Below are 16,354 nucleotides of genomic sequence, written 5' to 3'. Positions count from 1 at the left end.
GGTGGAAGCCGTCAAGGAATTGGGGTCAAGCCGGACCAGGAGAGTCAGGGAGCCGCGAGTCACTCAGCAGGGCTCAAGCAAGATGTCGGAGGTCTTACGATCTTCAGGGGAGCCGCGAGTCACTCAGCAGGGCTCAAGCAAGATGTCGAAGGTCTTACGATCTTCAGGGGAGCCGCGAGTCACTCAGCAGGGCTCAGGTGTTCCAAAGTTGCAGGGGAGCCGCGAGTCACTCAGCAGGGCTTAGATGTTCCAAAGTTGCAAGGGAGCCGCGAGTCACTCAGCAAGACTCAGGTGGTTCCAGCAGAAGTCCTTCTCTGCCAAGCGAGCCGCAACCACGTCAGCAGGGCTCTCATCGTTCCAGAGTCAAATCTGCCCGATAGTCCCGGAGCATCCCCAGTTATAGGACTGCTCCTCTTTGATCTCCGGAGTCTGCAGGGGTCTTAGCACCTGGGGGCCGCTTGTTGGGGTTTCCTGCCATGCGGCCCTTTGATCCATTCATGTCAGGTTCGGGAGGAGTCCCAGACACACAGCAGGCGTGGAGCCAGCCCTCAGGGTGGCCAGAGGGGTGATCGAAACCCATCTCTCGAGGTGTGAGAGAAACTGCTCCTCCCTCTCTCACTGAAGGGGAGCGCGCTGTCCTTTAGCCAGGGTGGCGCCTCTCGGCCTAGGCCGCGCTGGATCGGGCGGCCATCTTAGGTGCCGGGAAGTGGGCACACAGGGCCTACGGGCCGGGAAGATGGAGGCATGGATGGGGAAGTCCGGGGATGGGTGGGTGTAACATGGAGGGAAGGGTCGGCTGGGCTGGGGGACTCGGGGGTCTGTTGTGGTGTACAGCTCGGAAGGGTGTTGCTACGGGTCAGGGAGGACCACGCCACAAGGCCGGGTCTAACCTGCGTCCCACCCATTCCTATGTGGAATTCCGCAAACATCTCAAGACTTTCCTGTTTTCCAGATCCCTAGCAGTCTAGCCTCCGACTCTGATTCCACTGGTTCACCGTTGTCTAGCGCCATGAAACCGTCCCGGTATAAGTGCGCTCCATAAATACGTTAAAATTCAAATTCAAATTCCAGCTGAAAGTCGGGGAGAACTACCCATCCTCTTGGGGGTTCTCTTCGCTGAGGCGGAAGAACCTGGAGAGGCCGTCAGCGTTGGCGTGGTTAGTACCAGGGCAATGCTCTAAAGTGAAATCCATCCCCTGGAGGGGGATCGACCATCGCAGCAGTTTGGGGTTCTCGACCCTCATCTGCATCAACCACCGCAATGGTCGATGATACGTCTGGACCCGGAAATGGGTTCTGAACAAGTAGGGCCGTAGCTTCTTTAGGGCCCAGACTACTGCGAACGCTTCTCATACGATGGTGCTCCACCTCTGCTCTCTGAGGAGTATCCTCCGGCAAATGAAGGCTACAGGCTGGTCTAGACCTTCCTCATTTAGTTGGGATAGTACGGCCCCAATGCCGTGTTCCGAAGCATCAGTCTGTACCACAAACTCTTGTGAGTAGTCAGGGGCTCGTAGCACGGGGGCAGTACACATGGCTTTCTTAAGGGCGTCGAACGCCTCTTGGCAGGCTGGGGTCCACTGCACCTTCTTGGGCTGATTTTTGGACGTTAGTTCTGTGAGGGGACCTACGAGGCTGCCGTAACTCCTGATGAACCTCCGGTAGTAGCCGGTGAGGCCCAGGAAGGCTCGGACCTCTGTTTGGGTGGTTGGTGGCTCCCAGGCTAAGATGGCTGTAAAGGGGCGACTTGCCCGCTTCCGACCTGGTGTCCCAGGTAGACCACCGATCCTTGCCCAATCTGACATTTGCTAGCTTTCACTGTGAGGCCTGCCTGGCGTAGGGCCATCAGCACCCTCCGGAGGTGCCGGAGGTGCTCACTCCATTCCGAACTGTAAACCGCAATATCATCCAGATATGGGGCGCTGAACTCTTCCAGCCCGGCCAGGACTCTGTTTACCAGTCTCTGAAAAGTGGCCGGGGCATTTTTCATCCCGAAGGGCATCACGCGAAAGCGATAGTGCCCATCCGGGGTGGAGAAGGTGGACCGCTCCTTGGCTCCCTCTGTGAGCGCAATTTGCCAGTATCCGCAGGTCAGGTCAAAGGTGCTGAGAAAATGAGCAGACCCGAGACGGTCAATGAGCACATCGGCGCGGGGGGTAGGGTGAGCGTTGGCTCGGGTAATGGCATTGAGCCCCCGGTAGTCCACGCAGAACCTCAGTTCAGGGGCGACACCAGGGGCCGAGGCTTTTGGGACCAGCACCACTGGGCTGGCCCAGGGGCTGTCTGAGGGTTCGACCACCCCCAAGGACAACATCTTCGAGACCTCGGCCTGGATGCAGGACCGGACTCGATCGGGGACTCAGTAGGCTCGGTGTTGCACCGGCTGGCTGTCTTCGGTGTCCACGTCATGGACACACCAGTCGGTGACCTTGGGGATGAAGGAAAACAGGTCAGAGAACTGCCCCAAGAGCTGGCGGCAGTCTTCGTGTTGCTGGAGAGTGAGGGAGGAAGAGAGGTTCACTCCTTCCACGGAGCCATCTTTCTCTTTGGTGCACAGGAGGTCAGGGAGAGGCTCTGTTTCCTCTTCCGCCCCGTCATCTGTGGCCAACAGTAGGCTCAGCTCCATCCGCACGAAGTGAGGCTTGAAGCGGTTCACGTGCAGGACCCACAGGGGGTTCCGAGGGGACTGGACGTCCACCAAGTACGTGACTTGGCTTTTCCGCTCGATCACCTTGAAGGGCCCCGTCCACTTATCTTGGAGGGCGCAATGTTTTACTGGGGCCATGACCCATACCTGCTGGCCCGGCTGGAACTCGACCAGAGTGGCATTCTGGTCGTACCAGCGCTTCATTTCTTCCTGGCTCACCTCCAGGTTGGCCTCGGCCAGCTCTCGGAACTTCCGAGTCTGGTTTCGGAGGGTCAGAATGTATCGGAACACCTCCTGAGGGGGGTCTCGGGGTGCCGTCTCCCAACCTTCTCGGACCAGGCTGAGGGGCCCCCGGACAGGGTGTCCGTACAGTAATTCAAACGGGCTGAACCCCAGGGATTTCTGGGGGACTTCCCGGTAGGCGAACAAGAGGCAGGGGAGCAGGACGTCCCACTTACGCCGGAGGGGCTCCTCTAGGCCCATGATCAGCCCCTTTAGAGTTCGGTTAAACGGCTCTACTAGGCCATTTCCTTAGGGGTGGTACGGAGTGGTGAACCGATAGGACACTCCACATTGCTGCCAAAGGGACGTCATGTACCGGGAGATAAAGTTCGTCCCGCGGTCGCTCACGACCTCTCGGGGAAATCCTACACGGGAAAAGATTCCCATCAGCGCCCGGCCCACCACGGGGGCCGTGACGGTGCGTAGGGGGATGGCTTCAGGGTATTGAGTGGCATGGTCCACTAGGACGAGGATGAAGCGGTGTCCTTGAGAGGTCTTGGGGTCCAGCGGCCCCACGATGTCATTTCCAACCCGCTCAAAGGGGGTACCGACGACGGGGAATGGTTGGAGGGGAGCCTTGCGCTTTCCTCTGCTTTTTCCACTAGCCTGGCATGTGGGACAGGACTTGCAGTGGGCCTCAACGTTCGCTTTCATTTTGGGCCAATAGAAGTGCGTGACCAGGCGGCTATACGTCTTGTCTTGGCCCAAGTGGCCTGCTAGGGGTACATCGTGGGCCAGGCCCAGGAGGAAGTCTCGTAAGCGTAGGGGTACCACCAGCACCCGGGTAGACCCTAGCTCCGCTGACTTCTGTTCGCTGTAAAGGAGGTAATTCTCCCAGTACAGCCAATGTGTTCCGGATTGGTCGCCCGGGGCCTGGGCTTCGGCCTGTTGCCGGGGTCCGACCAGGGAAGGACAGGTGGCTTGCTCTTGGCAGAACTCCTCTCGGGAGGGGCCCCCCTCATGGCGCCACTGCGCCAATTCGGGCAGGTCACCCAGCTCCGTGATCTGTGCGGGGTCGGGGTGTATGGGTTCGTTGTCAGTGACATCTTCTCCTCGTGGGGAGAGGTCGGAAGTCTCGGCTGGATCGGCCCTGTCGCCATCCACAGGGGGGTGGCTGGCAGTTTTGTCCTCGACTTCCCCGTCGGGGGCAGTTGGGCTGCCATAGATCGGGTGGTGGCGCACACCCACTCGGAAAGACCCATCATCCCGAGGTGGGTCCGGCGCTCGACCTGCTTCCATGGAGAACTTTCCAGGTCGTTCCCCAGGAGGCAGTCAACAGGCTGGGAGGTCCGTACTGCTACTTTTAATTTACCTGCTACTCCTTCCCACTCAAATGGTACCAGGGCTACCTTACACAAGCTCTCAGTGTTATCGGCTGAAATTACAGGGCACAGGACATTGGGGAGGATCTGGTCTTCTCGCACTAAATGGCTAAGGACACCTGTGATGCTGGCTCCGGTGTCACGGAGGGCCTCCACTCGGTGGCCATTCACTGTTACTAACTGGCTGTACTTCTTGGTGTTGGTAGGCAGGGCGTTCCCGGGGACCATCTCCCTATCTCCCAGGGATACTAGGGTCATGGCGGTAGTTTCCCATACCTCGGTGTCCTCAAACTCCTCCCCTAGAGCTACATTCGCTATCTGCCTATCCGGGGGAGTTGTGGTCGGGATACGTGGGGCCTTGGGACACAGGGGATCACTGGCGTAGTGCCCGGGCTTTTGACATCTATAACATGTGATGGTCACTTGGTGCTGTCTACCTGGGGGACCGGCAGCAGCTGGTGGAGGTGCGGGGAAACTCGGCGGTGGGTTTCTCGGGGGGCTATGCTGGGGACCAGACTGGGCGTCCCTGGGTCCTCCTGGGTTTCCCCCCCCTCTCTGGCGGGGTGGTCCTTGACTGTTGCAGGGGTAGTCACCTACGGGGCCCTGGGCGACCCGGGTGTTCACCCAGCGATCCGCCTCGACGGCCAGCTTCCTCGGATCTGCGAGCTTGCTGTCGAGCAGATGCTGGCGTAGCTCCACAAAACAATTTGTGGACAAATGTTCCCACAGCATGAGGTCAGTTAGTTCTTCTATGGTGGTCACTTTGCTGCCCTTGACCCATCCTTCGAATGCTCTGCTAAAAAAGTTTACGTATTCCACCCAGGTGGTGCCAGGAATCTTTTTGCAATCCCGGAACCGCTGGCAGTACATTTCTGGGGTGAGGCCGTATCTCGTCAGGAGGGCCTCCTTCATGTGGCTGTAGGAAGTCTGCACGGAGGACGGTAGATCGATCAGGGTGTCTCTCCCCTCGCTCAGGAATCAACCCCACAATCCGGCCCCCCAATCTTTCTGTGAGACGCGGTGGGAGGTCATGGCAACTTCGTAGGCCATGAACCATTGCTGGATGTCGTCATTTTTCTAATATTCTATGACCACATCTTTGGGGATGTGGACTTTCGGCTCTGCCGGGGGTCCGATCTTCATGGTTCCTCGGGGGCCGGTTCTCTTCGCTCTTCGCCTTGAGCTCGAGCTCCTTCAAGCTTCGCTCGTGCTCCAGCTGAAGTCTCTTCCCTTCATGCTCCCGCTGGAGTTTCTTCTCTTCTAATTCTCCTTGTACCTTCATTTGCTCGATCGCAAGTTTCTTTTCTGCCAATTTTATTTTGCCTTCGATCTTCAGTTTTGCCATCTCAAGCTCGTGGATAGGCCCCCGTCTGGTACGATGCTTCGTACCTGGCTGCTGCTTCCTGTCTGGGGGAGTCCCGGTTCGTCTGGCTGTGCTGCCGCTCCTTCTGTGCGGGAGACTCCGGACTCTACCCAAGCTTTCAATGCTCTCTGCATGTCTTCCTTTGTGTTGAGGCCAGTGGTAGCGATTCCTAGTTCTTTGTAGAATTCTTTTAGTTCTTTGTGCGTGTACTCCTCCAATTGTTCTACACGGAATGCAGTACTCGCGTCGACTTCAATGATACTCATGGTGGTTTCTTATGTCGTCTTTGCTCGGTAGTGCGTTAGTCGTGTATTGTACGATCTCTAGATTGCGGCTCGTATCCCGTCGCTTGCCACCAATGTTAGAAGGCGACCTCAGGGGAGGGCAGGAAGTGCACCTGACCACCCTGGGACCCACCTCCCTAGTTACAAAGACGAGCACTGGCGGGAGACTTCTCAGGGGGAGAGTCTCGAATCTAGGATCGTACACACTATACAGCACCACATGACAAAGAGACACCACACAGTAGCTTCTTAAGAACGTTTCTTTATCTCGTGATTTAAAGGATCTTTATGATCAGCAAAGGCAGGTATTTACAAATAGAGCAAGGGCTCAAAGAGTCTCGGTCAGGGTAGGGGTAGCGGGACAGTCTCAAGGTTCAGTGTCAATATCGGTGCGTATCCGGCGCACAGCTCTCAATCCTCGAGCCGGGGGATACGATGCGATCTTTGGGGTCCAGCAAGACCAGGAGAGTCATGGAGCCACGAGTCACTCAGCAGGGCTAAAGCAAAATGTCGCAGGTCTTACGATCTTCAGGGGAGCCGCGAGTCACTCAGCAGGGCTCAGGTGTTCCAAAGTTGCAGGGGAGCCGCGAGTCACTCAGCAGGGCTCAGATGTTCCAAAGTTGCAAGGGAACCGCGAGTCACTCAGCAAGGCTCAGGTGGTTCCAGCAGAAGTCCTTCTCTGCCAAACGAGCCGCAACCACGTCAGCAGGGCTCTCGTCGTTCCAGAGTCGAATCTGCCCGATAGTCCCGGAGCATCCCCAGTTATAGGACTGCTCCTCTTTGATCTCCGGAGTTCTGGTCTGCGGGGGTCTTAGCACCTGGGGGCCGCTTGTTGGGGTTTCCTGCCACACGGCCCTTTGATCCATTCATGTCAGGTTCGGGAGGAGTCCCAGACACACAGCAGGCGTGGAGCCAGCCCTCAGGGTGACCGGAGGGGCGATCGAAAACCATCTCTCGAGGGGAGGTCGGAGGTGTGAGAGAAACTGCTCCTCCCTCTCTCACTGAAGGGGAGCGTGCTGTCCTCCAGCCAGGGTGGCGCCTCTCGGCCTAGGCCGTGCTGGATCAGGTGGCCATCTTAGGTGCCGAGAAGTGGGCACACAGGGCCTACGGGCCGGGAAGATGGAGGCACAGACGGGGAAGTCCGGGGACGGGTGGGTGTAACATGGAGGGAAAGGTCGGCTAGGCCAGGGGACTCGGGGGTCTGTTGTGGTGTACAGCTCGGAAGGGTGTTGCTACGGGTCAGGGAGGACCACGCCACGAGGCCGGGTCTAACAAGCCTGGCCCCCAAAGCTGACCTTGTAGTCCATTAGGACTTCCAGGTTTTTGGCTTTCCTGACGGGAGTGGGCGATGAGCCCAGTTCCACTGGCGACCAAGATTGGGACCAGAAGGAGGTATTGTTGTCAGAGAGAATGGCCGTTTTGTCAGAGTCCAACTCTAGGCAGTTGTCGCTCATCCATGTGCCGATGGCCTTCAAACAAGCATTAAAACTGCTGCAGGTATTGTTGCCCGGCTTAGATATAGAGACAACAGTTTGCGTGTCTTCGGCGTAGGAGGTCAGAGAGAACCCAAAGTATCCTATTAAAGGAGCCAAGGCTGACACATAAACATTAAACAGGGTCGGGCTGATAGAGGATCTCTGTGGGACCCCACACAGGAGGAAAAATGGTTTGGAAACAAAGGAGTCGAGAGCCACAAAGTTTCCTATCCAAAAGTAAGGTAAAAGAGCTAACCTCTGTCCTCCAGTTCTTGCGAGGTGGTCCAATAATAGGTATTGGTGGACTGCCTCGCAGGTCGCAGAGAGATCAAATAAGATAGGGCAGCCCTACCTCGAGTATCTAGGTCCTCTCCGATTACCTCCGATGATTTAATCAGAGCAGATTCGGTGCTGTGGCCTTCTCTGAAGCCATATTCCTTATCCTGTAGCAGAAGATTATCCTGAATAAAAGAGGAGAGTTGGAGATTCAAGGATCTTGCCAACACTTTGTCTGGCAGTGAAAGCTGAGAGATAGGCCGAGCATTACTAGGGTCATTAGGCTAGAGCCTGGGTTTCTTAAGGAGGGGAAGTATTGAAGCTAATTCATTGTTTTGGGTAAACACCCCTTTTCAAGGTGAGATATTATCAGCCATGAGTTCAGGGACCATTTTCCAAATGGAAACTGGATAAGGATCTAGTGGAGAGCCTTACTTGGCTTAAAGGATAAGGTCGAGACCTGATTGGAAGAGAGAAGGGCGATTTCCTAGATGGTGGCTGGGGGTGTGGAGGGATCCGCACAGGCTCAGGGTTCAGGCAAAGGTACCTTAGGGCAGTAACCCTCAAAGTAAAGGCCTTCTGCTTTGTTCAGAAAGAATCTGTCGATACTGTCCCACAGCGGTCGATTGCTATTGATCTTGGTCGTGTAAGTTTCCTTACAGTATCGAACAATTCTGTGTAAGAGTGTTGAGCTCTTTGTGTTAGTTTAGTAGAGTGTGCTGCTTTTTCCTTATCTAATAGGGCTTTGAGGTTGAGATGGAGTTTGTACCCATCCTTCTCAAGGCTGTCATAGCTTTTGCACCATAGGCTCTCTTGCACCTTTCACTTGCACAGGTAAAGTGTTGCACATAGTAGGAAGGGTCTGTACCAGGTGTGTCGTCAACTCCCCCTCACCCCTTTAGCAGCTGACGCGGGGGTGGGTTTTCGATGGGCTTCTTCTGCCCTCAACTCAGCAGACAGTGGCTCATAATTAACGCAAAATGGTGAGAAGGTGAGTGAGTGAAAGATTGATGGATGTGTGAGTGAAATGAAGGGTGGATGAGTGAAGGGGTGAATGGATAGAGGCATGGATGAATGAATGAATGAAAGGATGGATGTAAGGATTGATGTGTGAACGAAAGGAAATATGTATGGGGGATTGAAAGGCTGGATGGATGGCCAGGTTGAAAGGGTGAATGGATGGATGAGTGAAAGAATGTATGGATGAATGAGTGAAAGGGAGGCTCGATGAATGGGAGGATGAAAGGGTGGATGGATGAGTGAAAGGGTGGACTGATGGATGAGTGAGTGGATGGATGGATGGATGAGTTAAAGGATGGGTGGGTATGTGAGTGAAAAGGTGGATGATAGAGGCATGGATGAATGAGTGAAAGGATGGATGTAAGGATGGATGATTGAAAGAGTGGATGAATGGATGAGTGAAACGGTGGATGGATGGATGCGTGAAAGAGTGGATGGCTAGATGGATGATGAGAGAGCGGAAGGATGGATAAGTGAGACAAAGGATAAATGGATGGATTGAGGAGTGATTTGATGTATGGATGAGTGAAAGGATAGATGTAAGGATGAATGAGTGAACGAATAGATGGATGATTGAGAGGAAGGCACATGTATGGCTGGATGAAAAGTTGGATGGGTCAATGAGTGAAAGGGAGGACAGATGGATGAGTGAGTGGATGGATGGATGAGTTAAAGGATGAATGGATGTGTGAGTGAAAAGGTGAATGATAGATGAATGGATGAATGAGTAAAATTATGGATATAAGGATGGATAAGCAGAAGAGTGGATATATGGATGAGCGAAAGGATGGATGATATTGAGAGAAAGGAAGGATGGATGAGTGAGTGAAAGGATAAATGGATGGATCAAGGAGAAGATGGATGCACAGACTGAGTAAAAGTGTGGATGTATAGATGAGTAAAGGATAGATGTAAGGATTGGTGAGTGAAAGAATGGATTGATGAGTGAAAGGAGAGTAGATGGATGGCTGGATGAAAGGGTGGACAGATGGATGAGTGAAAGGGTTAATGGGTGGTCGAATGAGTGAAAGGGTGGAAGGACGGATGAGTGAGTGGATGGATGGATGAGTAAAAGTGTTGATGGATGGATGAGTGGATGGATGGGTTGAATGGTGAATGGATGAGTGGAAGGATGGATGGCTGAATTAAAGGGTGGTTCAATGGATGGGTGAAAGGAAGGATGGATGGATGGAGTGAAAGCGTTGATGGATAGGCGAAGAGTGGATGGAAGAGCAAAAGGGTAAATGGATGAGCGAAAGGATGGATGACTGAAATAATGGATGAATGGATGAAAGGCGGATGGATAAGTGAAAGGATGGATGACCGAGTAATAGAATGGTATGCTTGATGGATAGAATTGAAGATGATTGGATCAGTGTGGATATGAAGGGGCGGATGGACGGAATGGTGACAGACTGAATGTTGGATACAAGATCGAAAAGACGACAATGTGAAGATGATCCCGGGATTATTCTGTGAAGGTGTTGTTTGAAGAAATGGTGTTTCGACTCCTTGCAGTGGTCGAGAAGGAATGGAGCTTGGCTTGTCTGGATTGGAACGGCGTTCCAGATCCCAGGAGCACAGTTGGCGACACTAGGTATCCTGCCTTTCTGTATTTCCTGATTCACAATCTGACAAACCATGCCTGCTCCACTAGTCACCAAGCGCCACCATCCCATGCTGTATTGTTTCTTGCAGTACTTTGCAAAAAGGGTTTTGAAATGACCCCCAGGACTTTATGTACCTCTTGTGACATCACTGAGTTTGCAAAGTGACATGACTGGGTTACAACGGTCAGCACTCCTGCAGAATCCAAAGCCAGGGTTTCTGCCTTTGGTGTCAATGAATAGTATCCAAGCGTGTTCTGGAGAACTGGTGCTCTGGATAACTTTTTCATATGTTGGGATAACTGTGTAATTGTAGTTATATTTCCTTCCAGTCTCTCCTAAAACAAGGGTTTCACGAACAAAGAAGGGCGATCGCACCTTTCTGACCGGCTACGCTTATGGATTTTATCCCAGAGACATTGAGGTGAAATGGGTCAGGAATGGTGTAGAGATGCCCTGGGAATCGAGCGAAATCCTGCCAAACCCTGACGGAACCTACCAGGCCCAGAAAACAGTGGAAGTTCAGGAAGGAGATGATGAGAAAATGTACAGATATGAGGTGGATCACAGCGGCCTGCCAGAGATTATGAAGGTAGTGTACGGTAAGTGTCCCTCTCCCCCAAGCTTGGAGCATTTTTGTCTAGGAGACGTAGGCCACTGCAGTGTGCTGGAGATTAACTGGTGGTCTTCAAGCAGTGAGGGTGAGGGGTACTTGTATCCCCGAGAGGGTGATGTCAAACTCAGTGTTGGGGTAGGGAGGAAGTTCTGCCAGTCTAAGATTGCACCTGAGGGATGGTACCTGCTGGACTGAGGGCCTGAGAGAGCGACGCTGCAGCCTGCAGCTGATTGTGTGGTGTGAGCATGGCACGCCCATGGGGAGGACACTTGCATATCAGGGGTTCTTTATGGGCTCACTGTAGTTTGTAAGAGATCATGACTGAGGTGTACGGGAAACAGATGGTATCCTCCGTGAGGGGGCTCATGCACCTAAGGAATGGGGGTGTCCCTAGGGCCTGGGGTTTTACCAGAGTGGGGGGAATCAATGCCTCTGCTGGAGATTGACTGTGGTCTGCAGTTAGTATGTGTTTTTACATGCTTGGAAGGATGTGGGTGCTCACTGCATCCAGCCAAAGATTGACTAGTGTAAGGACACATCATTGTCTAGGACAGAGGAATATTGTTATGAGGTTTAGGAACAGATGACTTTAGAGAAATATTGAATGACTCCCTATGAGTGAATGGTAATTTCTCTAAATGCTCTATATTTACCATTGTGTATGTGGAGTTCTTGTTTGCCATTTGCCTATGCTCTTTTGATAAATTATATGGCAGGAACTAGTCAATTGTGTTTAAATGTGTTCCTAGCATGTGTCATTTGCGCAAAGTCTGCAAAGTCCAGCTTAACAACTCGATGGATCTAAGGTGGCTCTTTCCATGTTGTAGGAGGGACATGTCACTCTATATGATGTCAATTGCTGACGACAATATATTACTCAGAGAATAAATGCGAGTGGATAAAGTGGTTATACCATTATCAACAACTGCTAGAGCTTTTTCTAAATTAACCCAGTCAATTTCACGTATATGTTCAGCAGCTTCCAGCATGTGTTACCTTCCACAATTCATTGTATATTGCGTACAAAAGGGGTTTTTGTCATGGCTTTCTAGTTCTTAACAATAAAATCTGTAACTCCAGTCACCAGAAAGGAGAGACAAGTGTTCTTTCACCTAATCTAATGTGGAACGCTTTAGCCATTAAAAGACATAATTTCCCCAAGCTACATCTTGTTACCACTCCTGAGTATTGAGTCTGCATGTAACGTCGAACCGGTCTGTTGATACTAAAACCTGATGTGTTGTTCAAAAAGCGTGCATGACAACCATTAGTATCTAATGGCCACACTAGCCAAACCCCTGTACTGGAATTGAAGAATTGTAAGTAGCATTCTTACACATGTTGTTGAGTTTTAAACTCAATGTAATTTTCAAAATGTGCAAATGTGGGAATTTTTGGTGTATTCATGTCTCTTATCTTGGCTAGGTCTAGGCAGGATGTTTGCTGTACAGTTTTGAAAATCATTTGTCGTGGCATTAGACATGCTCTAAACAAAGCATCATTGCTTTGAATATGCCAATCTTTCAGCCCCCAAATCGATTTTAAATCAACATTTTCTTTCCAAAAGTCAAACCCTTCTATTAACATTTGGGAAATAAAGGAGGCCGAATAAACCGAGTTTGTTTTGCTCAGCATATTTTTCTTCATCTGGTAACGGAAAAGTCTCTGGATCTATGGCGTTGTTGCCAGACAAATATGCAAACATGTGTGCAGAAGTTTTGGAGCTATCCAAAAATGGTGTAGGAGAATGTTTCCACTGTGTATAATTAAATACTGCACATGGTGTGCTACCTTTCTGTAAGTAATGGTGTGCATATCTATAACAGAACATTTCATCATTATTATATGTTCCACCACATATACCTTCACCATCAAAACAGCATAATGATTAAGAAGCTCAGCAAGCAGAATGCAGGTCTCAATCATCAGAGATGCTGCTAGGAGTAATAATGTCACGTAGTGATATTTAAATACATATAGTATCTGTAATGTTTCTGTAGGTCCATATGTATGAAATGGAACCTTGTCTCTCACAATTCCATCAATGACAGGAGCTGCTGAAATGTTCATAAGAGACAGCTCTCTTTGCACTTTGTGTGATAAAGATTGAGGCTTCAATACCTCGGTTTCAAGTGCAACAGCAAAGTGTTCTGGGAGACAATCTCTAATCGGAAGCAAAAAGAAAACTGTCACAAAACCAATCTACAGGAAAAGGAAGAGCAACAAAATGTAAATCCGAATGTAAATCCATGGAGGAACAAGTATGTGTCTTGAGACAAATTATAAATGCATGAGTTCCATGCGGTGGTGGGTCTGATGAATCTGAGGAAAAGTCATCAATGTCGACAAAGTAGCCAGTCAGTTTCTGCGAAAGCAGGGACCCTACAGGGTTATGTTGAGCTGGTAGTTAACTCCAATAGGGATTCGTAAGAAACATCTTTGTTGTTGGCACACACTTTTAAAACCAATGAATTCACATACAGTGATTGTGTGGTGTTGGCAGATATAACTAATTAGCAAAACTTGAGTGTCAGATGTCCCCAGTCAGGGAACAAAAGCTTCAGTCTTGGTAAAAGCTTATAGTGGAATCTCTTGAAAGGTAGTGAGAGGATGCAGGCAACTACCCAGGAGCCCCTCTGACCGACTATGTTAAACTGGCAACATGGTGTGGTTTGATGAGATCAATGGATACACATCTCTTATGTACACAACCAGCAAGGGGCAGTAAAAGTACCAACAGGCATTATCATATTATTTTAATTACATTTTATTTTCCCTATATTTGCTTTGCAAACATTTGATATATATTTCTGTATATCTGTATAATTAAATGATTATAGGTATATGCATTTTCATTGATTTCAATCATGTATTGTTGGTAATTATGATGTAAATCATTTTCTGCATTCATGTTTGGTTCACTTTCAAGTATTTCACATAATGTGTTGCATTTTGTGCTTATTTGTGTACATTCACTTCATATCATGGTGTGCACGGTTTGATTAGGTCCTTTGTTTATATTTAGCAGGGGAGTTTTTTCTGTTCACAGCATGTTTATAGTCTTTTGGTTTTTTTTCCCTCACAAGTATGGGCTGGTTTCGGGGCATGTGAAGGCAATCAATCATATTGGATATTTAAAAACACTGGTTGCACTAGGTTTCCTTTTAACACTTCTTAGGAGGGCACTTGTTAGTGGCCGGTCCATGGATCTATTGATCATTTTTGATAAAAACGTACGGTTTCATATACAGTGGCTTCAAGAGTTGGCCATGATCCAACATTTTTTTAAACATGAGGTAAACGTATTGGGTTACATTGTCACATTTCATTGTTTAGTTCAGATTTTAGCAGTGTTTTGTTTTAAAGCATGCAATCAGCTTTTTGCAACCATGTGTTTCACAGACACATCATGTGTTGGGAAACATCCAGTACAACACAGTCATTACAACGCACTACCTTTACAACACAACTGTTACAACGCAACTGTCTTTACATTGCATGCCATTACAATGCAGCCATTACAATGCATGTCACTACAACGCATGGCATTACAACGTATACCATTACAACGCAGTCCCATTACAGCTCATTATAAGGTAAGTAATGGAGATATTTTAAATTTAGGGTGGGTATGGGTTTTGGAGTACATGGTAATAATATTTTTTTACCCTACACTATCCAACACTTTCCCTACTGGTGCGTACACTGGAATGTGAATAGTAATTTTTACCCTACACCATCCAACACTTACCCTACTGTTGTACTCACTGGAGTGGGAATAGTAATTTTTACCCCTACACTATCCAACGCTTAGCTTACTGCTGCCCTAAAAGTATTATGCGTTGTAATGGTATGCGTTGTAATGGTATGTGTTGTAATGGAATGCGTTGTAAATCTAGTTTTAAAAAATGCGTTGTAATGGCATGCGTTGTAAAATCATGCATTGTATTGGTAGCTGCGATGTAAAAACCGTGTTGCATAAGCATGCGTTGTAAATGTTTGATTGTTGTGTCATATATTCCATGTGTTACATTGCATTTGGTGTAACTGTGGTACGATGCATTCACATTTTTATTGAGTTTATTTTTATTGGCTGTGTTGATGGGTTCTCTTTAACCATCTTGTATTGTAGTTTCCCCTGATGAAGGGTGATCATTCCGAAATGCATTGGATACACACTTCTGACGTTGATTTATGAGGATTATTGAACCTCCATGCGCTGCTGAGAAAATCCTGGATTGGAATCGCTGAGAAATTGATGATCAAAAATGTTTGAAGCATGAAAACGTTTGGATTAAAATCAAGAACGTTTGAAATAAAAAATAAGATATATGGAACTGGTTTAAGGTTTTTTGATTTTTTTTTTCGTATATGGCTGTGCATCTTGTTTGGGGGACCTGAAGAGGCTCCAGCTTTTGATACCTTCGACAGCCTGCCATCTGTAAAATGGGCAAACTCCTTCTTGTCCACAATTTGTTCTCAAACCAGTTCCCCGATCTTTAGAATGCAGCCAGAAATTGCTGATTGTCCTTCACCTCAGTAGTGACTGAACGTTACAGTACCTAGTTTCTTTGCTCATGCTGGAAAGATATAGTACCTGTAAGACAGCCAAACGTTCACTGATATATTTTTTTATTTTTTATTTTACAGAGTTTTATATAGCGTAAATTTGACCAGAATCGGGTATCAGAGCGCTTTACATAGCAACAGTTGCATTACATGAGGACACATTCATTATAGAAGGCACGGGGAGATTAAAGTGATTTGCCCAGAACCACAGGATGTTCAGTGTCATTGCTGAGACTCAAACCCAGTTCCCCAGATTCAAGGTCGACCGCTAAAGGCATTTCTGCCGCAACTGTTCCTGGATTTTCAAGGTCTTGAACCCACATCTTGACCTCAAACACGTTCTCATAGGGAGTCAGACCACCCAAGGATCTTCTTGGCAGATTATTTAAGGCTCTCGGTACCCCATACAGTTGATGGATCAACTTAGGACCTGAAATGAATACTCTAGATGTTAAAGGCTGTTTTAAGTTACGGTGTTTCCTCTGCACAATTGCGTTTACCTTAGATTGCTAGGGGTAGGAATAGTGCACAGCTCGGCCCAAGGTACTCATGGTATCCGGTAAACCTTAGAGGCAGACGCTGGGCACTGGTCAGAATAGAATGAGTCTGCTGCATATGTCCAGATATAGACTTGCAAGTCTTTTGTAACAGTTTGATCAACAGCGGATCGCTTGGCCATTCCCATAGGAATCGAAAACAGAAATCCACTGCTAACAGAATGTTTTTAATTGAGCCATCACTGTGTAATGGCCGCATTGGTCAAGATAAATGCATGTCATAGGCTTGTTTGATATTAAGAGAGGTGTCTGTAGTGGATGTGGCTGTGGTGGAAACTTTAGTTGTTGACAAATGTCACATGAAAGACAAGAGGCCAAATGTTCAAAGACTTTTTG

The 16,354-nt window shown here is 49.2% G+C and overlaps 1 protein-coding gene across 1 annotated transcript in view; it reads left to right on the top strand.

Annotated features, from left to right (window-relative positions):
- The window catches only part of LOC144752950 (major histocompatibility complex class I-related protein 1-like), a 123,321-nt gene extending 108,092 nt beyond the window's left edge, over positions 1–15,229 (top strand). The window contains exons 4-5 of the mRNA XM_078640761.1: positions 10,609–10,878; positions 15,025–15,229. Of these exons, the coding sequence (XP_078496887.1) occupies positions 10,609–10,878; positions 15,025–15,044 (290 nt within the window). The 3' untranslated portion in view covers positions 15,045–15,229. The remainder of the gene's footprint in view (positions 1–10,608; positions 10,879–15,024) is intronic.
- Positions 15,230–16,354: the final 1,125 nt, after the last annotated feature.

This window comes from Lissotriton helveticus, chromosome 5_1, assembly GCF_964261635.1.
Source record: "Lissotriton helveticus chromosome 5_1, aLisHel1.1, whole genome shotgun sequence".
Classification (NCBI taxonomy): Eukaryota; Metazoa; Chordata; class Amphibia; order Caudata; family Salamandridae; genus Lissotriton; species Lissotriton helveticus.
This window is presented reverse-complemented; position numbering and strand designations above follow the sequence as displayed.